The sequence below is a fragment of the Alosa pseudoharengus genome, unplaced genomic scaffold, assembly GCF_046254945.1.
Source record: "Alosa pseudoharengus isolate Yale_2024_CS ecotype anadromous, Long Island Sound unplaced genomic scaffold, YU_APseudo_1.1 YU_APseudo_1.1_scf_1, whole genome shotgun sequence".
NCBI classification, from domain to species: domain Eukaryota; kingdom Metazoa; phylum Chordata; class Actinopteri; order Clupeiformes; family Clupeidae; genus Alosa; species Alosa pseudoharengus.
Window position 1 is genome coordinate 12,869,053 of NW_027468564.1, and position 12,728 is coordinate 12,881,780.

The window sequence follows — 12,728 nt, forward strand, 5'->3', positions numbered from 1 at the left end:
GGGCACAGAACACATTTGCATGTCCAGTATAGCCATGGGTCTGGTGAATATAGCCTACCGAATGCAGATGGCTACAAGCTCACGCTTTGCCTGGTCTAGACTAGTTTCAAAGATTTAGAAGCGGGACACGTAGCGCTCTATCTTTGGTAGCAACCCCGCCCCTGGTGAAAACAAACGTGTTTGTCAAAGAGAGAGAAAAAACTGATGTATCGTAATGTATCGTAAAAAGGAACGATGGTGTTGTAGAAATGTAGCGAAGTAAAAGGACAGATAATTGCTGCAAAATGTAACAAAGTAAAAGTCAAAAGTATGCTCTATAGATTCTACTTAAGTAAAGTACAAATACGTGGAAAATGTACTTAAGTACAGTAACAAAGTATTTGTTCTTTGTTACATTCCACCACTGCAAAAAGGCAGTTCAAATCATGTGTGTATGTGCAGTCTAGGTGTCAAAGTGTGTGCGTGTGTGTGTGTGTAGTTAAACTATCCTGTGAGTATGAAAAAATACTGCAGAGATGGCCATATACAGGTATGTGTGTGTGTGTGTGTGTGTGTGTGATGAGAGAGAATGAATATCACAACACAATACACATTCAATGTGTGTGTCTTACCTGTAATGCTTGTGTGATGCATTGGGTGGCCTTCTCCAGGTCGATGCAGGCTTGCTTGTGATTCAAGTCCATATGCTGACGAACCCCATTCATCTGCACACACACACACACACCTCTATTACAACACCATTATAACACAACACTGTTGCTCCAAACCTCAGACGTGCAAAGTGACTATGGTAATGTCTACGCAAAGGGAAATGATCTTTTCTCGAAACCCATTAAAACGATTGGTGTTATTCTCTGTGCAAACGTCTTTATAAGTATATTGTCAAAGTGGAATGGTTGATGATGCGATGGCTTAAATCAACAGTGTGTTAGTTAGCCTAGATGTGCAGGAGTTCAATTCCAAGAGTGATGCAAGTAGCCTGGGGTTGCAATCCAGTCAACAACATTTGAGATTTGCCAAGTGGTCTGGTGTTAACCAGGCTGGACTGGAAGTCAACGTGCCCCGAAAATCGTAGTAAAAGTTCCTTCAAATAATGTAATGATCCGATGACACTTTGTGTTCAGTTACCTGCTTTTCAACAAACTCACGGAAACTGGCGTCCTTGGCTTGGTCTGCTGGGAGTTTCTGACACAACGTTGTCCGGCGTGGTCTGATTCTGATAGATTGACGGTTGCGTTGCTTGAAGCGGTTGCACCAAGAAGGCCCGCCTGCAAAGTCATGTATGTTCAACTCCTGGGCGACGACCAGCGCGTGGAGACGTAACTCGACCGTTGACCAGACTCTCCCGGCAGCACGTTGTTGATGCACCCATTTGAGGACTCGTTCCTCCAGCTCTGGCCATCTCGCTTTCAGCCCGCGGTTAGCTTTCTTTGTTTTCCTCATTGCAGTAAGAGTAACCTCTACTTTTCGCCAGTCCCTCACAACTTTCTCACTCACTCCAAACTTTCTTTCTGCTGCTCGATTACCGTTTTCTGCTGCATATTTTACTACCTGCAGTTTGTAATCTGCAGAGTAGGATTTTCTTTTGGGGGGCATGTTGTTTGTGTTCAGTTTTTCTCAGTTTAAATTAAGCCGTAATGTTTCAAACGGAGGCAGCGCGAAGTCGAACTCTGCTGCATGTCGCCTTCCAGTTAAGATTAAGGATAACGTTTACATACTGCGTTTTTTTAAAAACTGCAACCTCCTCCGTGAGATATAGGTTTAGATTTTCCTGAGCACACTTTTCCGTACTAAATACCTATGTAAAAGCCACTCACAACAAACAGATTTACTGTCGCTAGCTCCACGGAACTTGGGTTTGTTTGGCTTTTCTTCCTCGACTGCCGGCTTTACAAGGTTTAGTGGAGCATAGAAGTTTACCGCCCTCTACCGTGCAGGATGAGAAGTTGATTCTTTTCGTCCTCCTGGTCCTTGGTTAACCACTAAAATGCGTAATCTCAGAAGGAAGTACACTGTGGCAATTAAACTGTCAGTGGAATCAGAATGACAAGTCCTTCCGTAATTGTTCTTGATCAAGATAGTCAAGTGGCTTTGTGATGTTTTGGTAATATGACACCCCTGTCTACTTTTCATGATACTGCACATACCTATGTTGCCCTTACAGTCTACACTGCCCTATGTGTCTATTAATTTACTGCATATAACCTTACTGTAAGCATTACCCAGACCTCACTGTACACTCTTAAAACAAATGTGTTGTCCCTATCTGGACACAGAGATGTGTTAAAACAACGCAAGTTGTGTTGTTTTCAACACATTCATTTTAAGAGCAAGAGAGTTCCCACAAGGCTTCCGTTTTAACATTCCATATGTTATCTTAATGCAGGGAACCAAATAGAACGTTCAAGCTCAAACGTTCTATTTGGTTCCCAATCTACTTCCTCTGCATTAAGATAACATATGGAATGCTAAAACGGAAGCCTTGTGGGGCCAACTATGATGCTGATAATGGAAATCTCTTGTTCTAGAATCTTTGCTTTACACTGCACTACCTATACTAGTCATATGCCACTTTTCTGCTTTTTTTGCACTTCTGGTTAGACTCTAGGAGCATTCCTTTGTGTCTCTGTATTGTCAATGTAATGGAAATCTAATAAATCTATTCTAATCCTTATTTTTTTCTGGATTAATGAATCCCAATCCTTCCAAAAAGATTACTTTTGAACAATTAAATTTAGTGTTACGGTGTGTTCCAATTGTACTCCTAGATATGCACTGGTGCACTATTTATAAGCAGCTCTGTGCCATGCGCGTGCAGTGTCTAATATTTATACTAGCAAAGTTGATAACAAACAGGGAAATAAAATCATTGTGAGATTATAATATTATGGGATATATAATCATTATGAAATTACGAGCGATGAAACCAATGAAGAGTGTGGTCAAAAATCTCCAGGCACCCCCAGGTGCGTGTGTGAGTGCAAATCAGGTGTGTGTGTGTACTGTATGTATGTGTGTGCATGCAAATCAGGTGTGTGTGTACTGTATGTATGTGTGTGCATGCAAATCAGGTGTGTGTGTGCACTGTATGTATGTGTGTGCATGCAAATCAGGTGTGTGTGTGTACTGTATGTATGTGTGAGTGTGCAAATCTCCATGCGCACTCAGGTGCGTGTGTGAGTGTGCATGCAAATCAGGTGTGTGTGTGCACTGTATGTATGTGTGTGCATGCAAATCAGGTGTGTGTGTGCACTGCATGTATGTGTGAGTAAATCTCCAGGCGCACTCAGGTGTGTGTACATCTCCAGGCATACTCATATGTGTGTGTGTGTAAATTCCCAGGCACACTCAGGTGTGAGAAATCACTACAAGTTTATTCACGATACCAGGAGCAGCTCACTAGCAACGGCACATTTCAGTAACACAACTCAAAGTTTACTATGATGGTCTTTTCCATGTTAGTTACATCGTGATAATACAAATCACATGAGTACGATGGTCTTTTCCATGTTAGTTACATCGTGGTAATACAACTCACATGTCACGATGGTCTTTTCCATAATTCTTCAAACATGCAGAAATACAATACATGGACATTTGGACACGTAGCATATGATCCACAGGCCATATGCAAGTCATGTGTCAATACAATACATACACATCCTTCAGCATTTCCTTGCCATAAGTCATGTGACTACTCCAAGTAAGTTAATTGGTCAATACAATACATACACATCCTTCAGCATTTCCTTGCCATAGTATGCTACCTGCCAGGATACTCCTAATACTCATGCCTCAGGCAGAATACCCTTCACTCGGGACAAAAGGGGTCGTAACCGTAGCAACATCTATTGTGATGCTTGATCTGTGGCCCTGTCGGTTGGGCAGGGCTTGTTACTATGGCATTAGCTCCAGCTTTGGCCCATAGGGATGGAAAGTAATCTCATCACCACCTACTGCCTGACCTTTATTTAGAAAGTCGTGACATGGAGAGAGCAAATGACAGACAAAGCATAGTATTGAGTGTATAGAAAAGCGTACACATAATATATGAAAATGTAATGTTAATCACCTCTATGGAATACATGTAGATTAGCATTCATTTCTAATACATATAGACTTATTAGTAATCAATTCTATTTCATAATTTTCATAAGATTCGTTAGTAATGCAACATTTCTACCATGAGACAACCAACCTAGAAAGGGAAGCAAATTCAATAAAGTCTATAATGTGTTTTTTTTTATTTTATTCTTTTTTTTTTTTACAAAGATACAAGTGTCTCAATTATTGGCACAGCTACATGCAATCCCTTGTTAAGCCTCTCTAGTATGAGAGATCAAGGGTGCAGCACGCACATCCAAATAGTTGAGTATTGGGTGCTGGACAGGAAGGTACAAGCAAGTAGAAGAACGTTGAGTCCGCACACCAGAATCTGCTCCTTAGCCTTTTTTTTTTATTGGTAAGCTATATCACCACATTTTCTTACCCTCCCCCATAATCATCTCAATACAAATAGCCCCACGAGATCACAGGCCCTCCAACATAACCATATCAATACAAATAGTCCCACGATATCACAGGCCCTCCACCATAAACATCTCAGGCATGGGGTGTCTCGTCAGCATAATCGTTCTTCTATGTACGCCAAACCCACCTAGAGTGTATATTGTAATTGTAAGGTTCAGCCGAATGTGTCGTGTGTTTGTGTTGCAAGATTCAACCGAATGTGTCGTGTGTTTGTGTTGCAAGATTCAGCCGAATGTGTCGTGTGTTTGTGTTGTAAGATTCAGCCGAATGTGTCGTGTGTTGCAAGATTCAACCGAATGTGTCGTGTGTTTGTGTTGTAAGATTCAGCCGAATGTGTCGTGTGTTTGTGTTGTAAGATTCAGCCGAGTGTGTCGTGTGTTTGTGTTGCAAGATTCAGCCGAATGTGTCGTGTGTTTGTGTTGCAAGATTCAGCCGAATGTGTCGTGTGTTTGTGTTGTAAGATTCAGCCGAATGTGTCGTGTGTTTGTGTTGCAAGATTCAGCGTTATGAGATGTGTACAGGTGGCTTAAGGCAATATCCACACTGCAATTCCCAGTCACCACTTATTTGACTGAAGTGTACGGCTAGTTTTAAGATAAACTTCCAGAGTATTTATTTGACAGAAACCCTTCCCACATTGAGTACATGGACAAGGGCTCTCATGTGTGAATACGCAGATGTACTTTGAGAATTACTGCGGCTCCTCTCTATAGTGAACACGCTGATGTATCTTGAGATTTGAACTTGAAATAAAACCCTGGCCACATTGGGTGCATTTGAACGGTCTCTCTCCTGTGTGAGTGCGTATGTGCAGTTTAAGGTTTCCCTTTTGACTAAAGCCCTTGCCACATTGGGGACATTGAAACGGCCTCTCTCCTGTGTGAATGCGCTCATGTACTCTGAGATTCTCCCTCTGAATGAAACCCTTCCCACATTGAGTGCAGTGGTATGGTCTCTCTCCTGTGTGAAGACGCTGGTGCAGTTCAAGGCTTGCCTTCATAGTGAACCTCTTGCCACATTGAAAACAGTGGTACGGTTTCTCTTCTGTGTGAGTGTACTGGTGCAGTTTAAGGGTTCCCATTTGAGTGAAACTCTTGCCACATTCCATACAGTGGTACCTCTTTTTTGTGTAAATGCATTTGTCATCCGCGATATGTTTACGTTGAGTGGAGCGGGACGGTCTCTTTCTCTTTCTGGTGTGAATAGCACGGATGTGATCTTTGAGATACCTATTGGAAGTGAAATTCCTGCCACACGGAAAACAGTAGTGCTTCCTCTCCTCCGTATGTATTTTCTGATGGTGTTTCTGCAGTGCAGACACGAGTCGGAAGGTTTTGCCGCACTCACAGCAGTAGTAATGTGACCCTTTCTTCATCTCCGTTTGTGAGTTTGAGGGCGAAGGAGATGACTCTTTTCCTGTGTAACACAAAAAAAAAGCAACATACAGTCACCTAAGCAAACACATAATGGACTAGGACAGTTTAAGGTTCTGCAGCTGAAATTTGTGAGATTTACTCTTGGACTTACAGGGAGGATACAACGGTCACATAGTTGAAGCACCTGGTGCAGCAGACGCTACGGAATGCTTCAGTTACGTTAAAATCCCAGCAATTTTTAAGTATAAGTAAGTATAAGTATATATACTATTTTGATCCCGTGAGGGAAATTTGGCATTTATCCCAATCCGTGAATTAGTGAAACAGACGCAGCACACAGTGAGGTGAAGCACACACTAATCCCGATGCAGTGAGCTGCCTGCTACAACAGCGGCGCTCAGGGAGCAGTGAGGGGTTAGGTGCCTTGCTCAACAGCCGTTCCTACTGGTCGGGGTTCGAACCGGCAACCCTCCAGTTACCTGTTCGGTTGGTTGCCGGTTCGAACCCCGACCAGTAGGAACGGCTGAAGTGCCCTTGTGTGTTCACTGTGTGCTGAGTGTGTTTTACTAATTAACGGATGATTAACGTTGACTGTTCTTTAGACTTGGTTAATTGGAACCGAAACGTTAGGCATAAAGCATAAAGTAGGCTAAATATATTGATGTTGCCTAGTGATACGCTAACCTACAGTACATTAATTACTTATAGGCAGCCAAGGCCGGCACAGCGCTACAATCTTTGTGAGCCCCCATGTTCATGACATGACCGACGCACCAAATGGCAGACATGAGGCGTCCGTGTTGTTAAAACAAACTAGATCAGCGGCTTTTACTGTAGGATTCCATGATGCATCTGTTGTTAACCAACTACCGTATCTTCTAGACTATACGTTTTTCATAGTTTTGCTGTTTTTAAATGTTAGTAATGAATTGACATGAACCCTACATGAAACATTACGGTCTACAGCCGCTCTAGGCCGCTCTAGGCTTGTGGAATGAGATCAGGAGCTTGGTGAACTTGTGACAGGTCAGACATTTTTTTATACTTAAGCCCAATAGTTAGAGAGGGTTCGGAGGTGTCACCACCAGGAAAATGCACACTCTCAGTCAGAGATTAGGGCTTGCACTATGCCTAAAACACACCTCAAATTATGGCCGGGATTCTAGCTGTGCTTCAATTTCGGACAAATAAAGGCTGGCCCCCAAATAGCCTAAGCCAGGGTAATTGCCTACATTTCGCCAACGAATTGCGTAAAAAAAAAACCCTCTAATACCAAAAACGACAAAAATTGGTCTTAACACCATTTGGAGACATCTTAAAAATGATATCTTGAGTGCTTTATGTACCCAATAATTGCCAGTGGTGGTTAACCTGCAACACAGCCTTTATATATGTTTTTTCCCTCTTCATGAGGCATTTTTTGACTGATTTTTCGACTTATAATCTGGAAAATACGGTAGATCTTCAGCTGGAAGTTAACATGCAACTGTGGACTTTAGTGTGTAAGCTTCCGTTCAGCTGGCGCTGCCATCTGAACGACCGTACAATAATAAAATGATTCCATCTATGACCGACTTATAGTCCGGAAAATACGGTAGATCACAGGCTTGTAAGGTAAAAAAAGTCACTGTTGCATTGTTAGGAAAGTGTGTAACCAAATGATTCCATGCTAGGAACAGAATTCCACAGTTCCATTCGATTGTTGTATTGCACGGGTGGACTGGACATGCAACAATATACAATGACAGGCCACTGCCTGTGAAATCTGCTTTTCAAACAGAACCTCAATTGTCCATGATGTCACCATCACATAAAACATAAATGTAACCATTTGATGCATTGCACCAGTTAGCCTTACGCTAATTTGCATCTGCACAGGAAGCACAAATACAATTTTTTTTAAATTAGTGATGCACCGATATTGAAATTCGATATTAAAACCGATATTTTTATTGATCATGTTTTGGATACACCTTTGCTGGCAAACAAGTATTCATAATACATTTCAAATTTTTTCAACAAAAAAATTAGAAGAGAGAGAGAAGAAAAACAACTTTAATCTTGCATATCCCTCTGCTATGATGTCACAATTACCCTCAGAGATTTCCCCCATAGACTGTATAAGGAACACTGAAACTATAGATTGCATATCCCTCTGCTATGATGTCACAATTACCCTCAGAGGTTAATCTTGCATATCCCTCTGCTATGATGTCACAATTACCCTCAGAGGTTAATCTTGCATATCCCTCTGCTATGATGTCACAATTACCCTCAGAGGTTAATCTTGCATATCCCTCTGCTATGATGTCGCAATTACCCTCAGAGGTTAATCTTGCATATCCCTCTGCTATGATGTCGCAATTACCCTCAGAGGTTAATCTTGCATATCCCTCTGCTATGATGTCACAATTACCCTCAGAGGTTAATCTTGCATATCCCTCTGCTATGATGTCACAATTACCCTCAGAGATTTCCACCAGGAAAATAATTCACTCCTCAACAGGTTAATCTTGAATATCCCTCTGCTACTCCCTATGGAAAGTTTTCAGATCTGCACTCTTAGAACAGGCTGGCGATGCTTATCAGCCATTTAGTCCTGGTCAGCATATTTGAAAATATTGGGCATAAAAAAAAAAAAGGTTTGTTTCCTGTTGGTTGTCAGTTGAGGCCATGGGTCGGTAGGGATTTTTATTTTATTTTATTTAATTTTTTTCCCCAGTGGCAGTAAGGGATAGGTAGAAAATCAATCCCACCAGGATTTCGCGAGGTTTTTTGAGACTGTTGCGACCTAAAATGCCTGGATGGAAGTTGCGGTGATTTTAGCTGTTTCTTGTGGAGAAATTGCGGGAGGAAGTGAAAATAGCAAAAATAGTTTAAATTTAGGGCAATTAAGGTCAGTAAGACCAAAATCACACTGATAATCTTGATGCTTATTAAAAAGGATAATCAAAGGTAAACAGTAAGGATTACAGAAAATCAAAGTAGGCCTACTTTATTTGTGAAAATGCTTTGACTGAGGTAATTCACAAAGCATTATAGTAGAACTGTCCAAAAAAGACAGTCACCTAAAGAGATGGCATCATGTCATATGTTTCAATACATTCATATATTTTGTAATTCATATTAAGTTCATATCTTTTTAATAATTCATAGTCTGTGGCCTGCATAATTACTAATATCCAAGTAAGTATCTAGTAATTTCATATTGATTTAAACTATTTGACTACACTTCTGTTTAATGTCATTACATTGGTGGTGTACGTCTAATTGACTGCCTGCCCCTTTAAGGACGTGAGAGTAGCCTAATTACATTTCTGAGTGGATTGGAAGGCTTGCATCTCACTGTGTTCGGCTACGAGTGTAAATCACTTTTTGCATAGTGCATTACCATATGTGGATGCAAGTGGGAATGTCTTCTATGTCATTAGTTAAAATAAATGTTAAAAAAAACAACTCGAATGAAATCATTCTTGGATCATAGAAGAGGTAAATGTCTTGCAATTTTATTAATTTTTATGATTTTGGTAGCACTACTCAAACTAAGCCCACAAGCTAGCAAACATAAGCTTGACATAAACATGACATAAGCTAAAAGGACATATCCAGGTAAACGTTTGCCAATGGGTTGCATAGCCTACTCAAATGTCAGTAAACCAAGTAGGCCTTAATTAACTTACTTTCATAGCCTAGGTAGGTTAGCAACACCAGGTTGAGAGATGCAAGTAAGCAGATCGTTAACGTTAGCCTTCTATTTATTGTCATCAAAACTGCAGAGCAACCGAACACTTAGGGCAGTCTTTGGTGTCATATGCAGAAGGTTCAGAAGTAAGTGTGCCATCTGGCTCAATATTCTGCGCGGGGGACTGTTGCGGTAGGTGACATTTCACAGTGAAACTACGATGATTGGTCAAATTTGCGAAAAAATTGCGGTGTTTGGACAAAATTGCGAGTGCCTTGGTAAGTGACAAAAACAATCGTCTTCGTGAACAGCTGTGCATAGGCTACTTTGTAACAGAGAGAATACGCTCATCCCTATACATAACGCAAGGGCTAATTAATGTAATTATAGTTCGCCTTTTATTTGTGGATTTATTTAATGTAGCCTAGACTATTTAGTGTTATTTCTTCCCCAAGCTCATAAAATAAATTTGGGTCGCACATAAATTGACAGGGTCGGTCGGAAACCGGAACCCAAGAATTTTTTTTTTTATGCCTTGGCCGCTAATATCGGCCATTTCGCAGATGGCAGCAAAAAAGGCCCATATAGGGCCGATACCGATAGCCTGCCGATATATCGGTGCATCACTATTAAAAATCCACACACACACACACACACATCAGCAGTATGTGTTGCTGTTCCTCAGCACTGCCTACCTGAATGACTGCACTCTCCATCTTCATCATCATCATCTTCATCTTCAGAGACTGGCGCCACCAGCAGCCTCTGACCGTCAGACGAAACCATCTGAGTCTGAGACGAGACCTTTTATTAGTTTTTCTGACCACGTTCGTTCATTTTATGAGTTTGTCTGATGATGTGGGGTTGTTGCCCATTAGCATGACATGGTTTTATGAAATGAGTTTACAGGTGTAATGGCAGTATTAGCATTAGTATGTCAAATCAAATGGGTTCGCATTTATATTAGCGCTACCTAGTCAGATCAAATGGGATAGCAGTAATATTAGCATTTGCTTGTCAGATCAAATGGGATAGCAGTAATATTAGAATTTGCTTGTCAGATCAAATGGGATAGCAGTAATATTAGCATTTGCTTGTCAGATCAAATAGGTTAGCAATTAAATTAGCAGTAGCATGTCATATCAATTGAGTTGCATTTATGATATTATGCACACAAAAATCCAATACAGTACCTGGATTTGTTCAAATTTAATGTCTGCATCTGAAGGGACAGTGTACTCCACTCTGCAGTCAGCTCTCTCTAAAAGAGGAATAGAGGAGATTTATATTATATTATAGGCTATCAGGGACAGTGTACTCCATTCTAGGGTCTCTCTGCTCTCTCTGAAGCAGGAATCAATGCTTTTGTCAACCACACAAAAACAAGATCGAGAACATTGTTTCTCGAGAACGAGAACAAGGGTTTTTCGAGAACAAGGGTTTTTTAGTTGGGAGAGACAGGGGCCCCACATTTAAATGTCAGGCAATGTGAAAAGGCACTAGCTGGGTCTGATATGATTGTTTAAAGGTGGCATATTAAAATAAATGGTTCAATTCAGAACGAAACCAATTGAAATGAGTTAAAAGTGCAGGTTTGAAGTGTGTGTGTGTGTGTGTGTGTGTGTGTGTGTGTGTGTTCTTACCAGCATGTTTTTCTTTAATCCCAGGAACTGGAGCCTCCAGAGGGGTGTGACTGTGAGACGAGACCATCAGAATTTGACCGTCAGGCAAGATCAGCGGAATCTGACCGCCAGGCGACGTCATCTGTTCTGACCAGTCCAGCGGCTCATCAGCTGTCGTCTGCTGGTCTGATTGGAGAGGAGAGCTGGGACTCTTGATTTGCTGCAAAACACATAAAGTTTATAATTGAGTACCCCTGCTTTAAGTAGATTATAGCCTACTACTTCAGTTACAACCTCTTTAATACATTCAGCTGTCTGGCTGAAGCCTGGGAAATATTGTAAACAAATTAGAAGTTAGAAGTTGTGTACATGCGTGTGTGTGTAGTGTGTGTGGCGTGTGTGTGTTCGTCTCACCTTGATCTGGCTCTCTCCACCCTGACCCTCAGACGAGATCAGCAGAATCTCATCGTCAGACGAGACTGGCAGAATCTGATCGTCAGGCGACACCATGGCGACACCAGCGGAATGTGTAAAGGAAATACAACAGTGAACTTAATACACAGCCCTGGGGTCTTGTGATTGTTTGTGTGTATGTGTGTGTGTAGTGTAGTGTAATGTGTGTGTGTGTGTGTGTAGTATAGTGTAGTGTAGTGTAATGTGTGTGCAGTGTGTGTGTGTACAGCAGAGAAAATAAGTATTGAACACGTCAACATCTTTTTTACTAAGTATACTTCCAGAGAGGCTATTTGCATGACATTTTCTACAGACATTAGTATTAACTTAGGTAATCCACACATATTAAAAAATCCAAACATTAATGTCCCTAAGTAGAGTTATGAGTAAAAAAGTGGAATGGCACAGGGGAAAAGTATTGAACACGCTAAGAAAAAGCAGTACACAAAGGCAAGGAATGGCAAGGAACGAGCTGGAATCTATACATAGTTAGAGAGTAATTATCCCTCCTGTCTGTGCAAATTAATGTAAGCTGGGTTAGTACATATTGATGAGCTATAAAAAGGTTTTTCATTACCAAGTTGTCACACAAGAAACATGTCATGATGGGTAAAAGCAAAGAGCTCTTCCAAGACCTTTGCAACATTATTGTTGCAAAACATATCAATGGAACTGGTTACAGATGCATTTCAAAACTTCAGAATCATCCAGTAAGCAGTATTGGAGCCATTATCTGCAAGTGGAAGCAACATCAATCAGCCATGCACAGGATTTCCTCACAAGATTTCTGACCAGGAAGTCAGAGGGATAGTCAGAAGTGTAGCCTAAGAGCCAAGGACCACTCCAGAAAGACTTGGAGGCAGCAGGTTCAATTGTTACAGAGAAAATCATAGGTAATGCACTCCACCGCCATGGCCTCTATGCACGCTCACCCCACATGACTCTATTACTGAAGAAAAACATGTCAAAGCTCATTGAAAGTTTGCTACACAACATTTGGACAAGCCTATGAAATACTAAGAGAATGTATTCTGGTCAGGTGAGAGCAAAATGTAACTCTTTGGA

General features: G+C 41.2%; 1 protein-coding gene across 2 annotated transcripts in view; it reads right to left on the reverse strand.

Annotated features, from left to right (window-relative positions):
* The window catches only part of LOC143136367 (uncharacterized), a 68,756-nt gene extending 66,894 nt beyond the window's left edge, over positions 1–1,862 (reverse strand). For both annotated transcript variants that reach the window (XM_076297054.1, XM_076297062.1), the window contains exons 1-2: positions 1,129–1,862; positions 612–704 (exon numbers count right to left, since the gene is read on the reverse strand). In XM_076297054.1, the coding sequence (XP_076153169.1) occupies positions 612–704; positions 1,129–1,596 (561 nt within the window). In that variant the 5' untranslated portion in view covers positions 1,597–1,862. The remainder of the gene's footprint in view (positions 1–611; positions 705–1,128) is intronic.
* Positions 1,863–12,728: the final 10,866 nt, after the last annotated feature.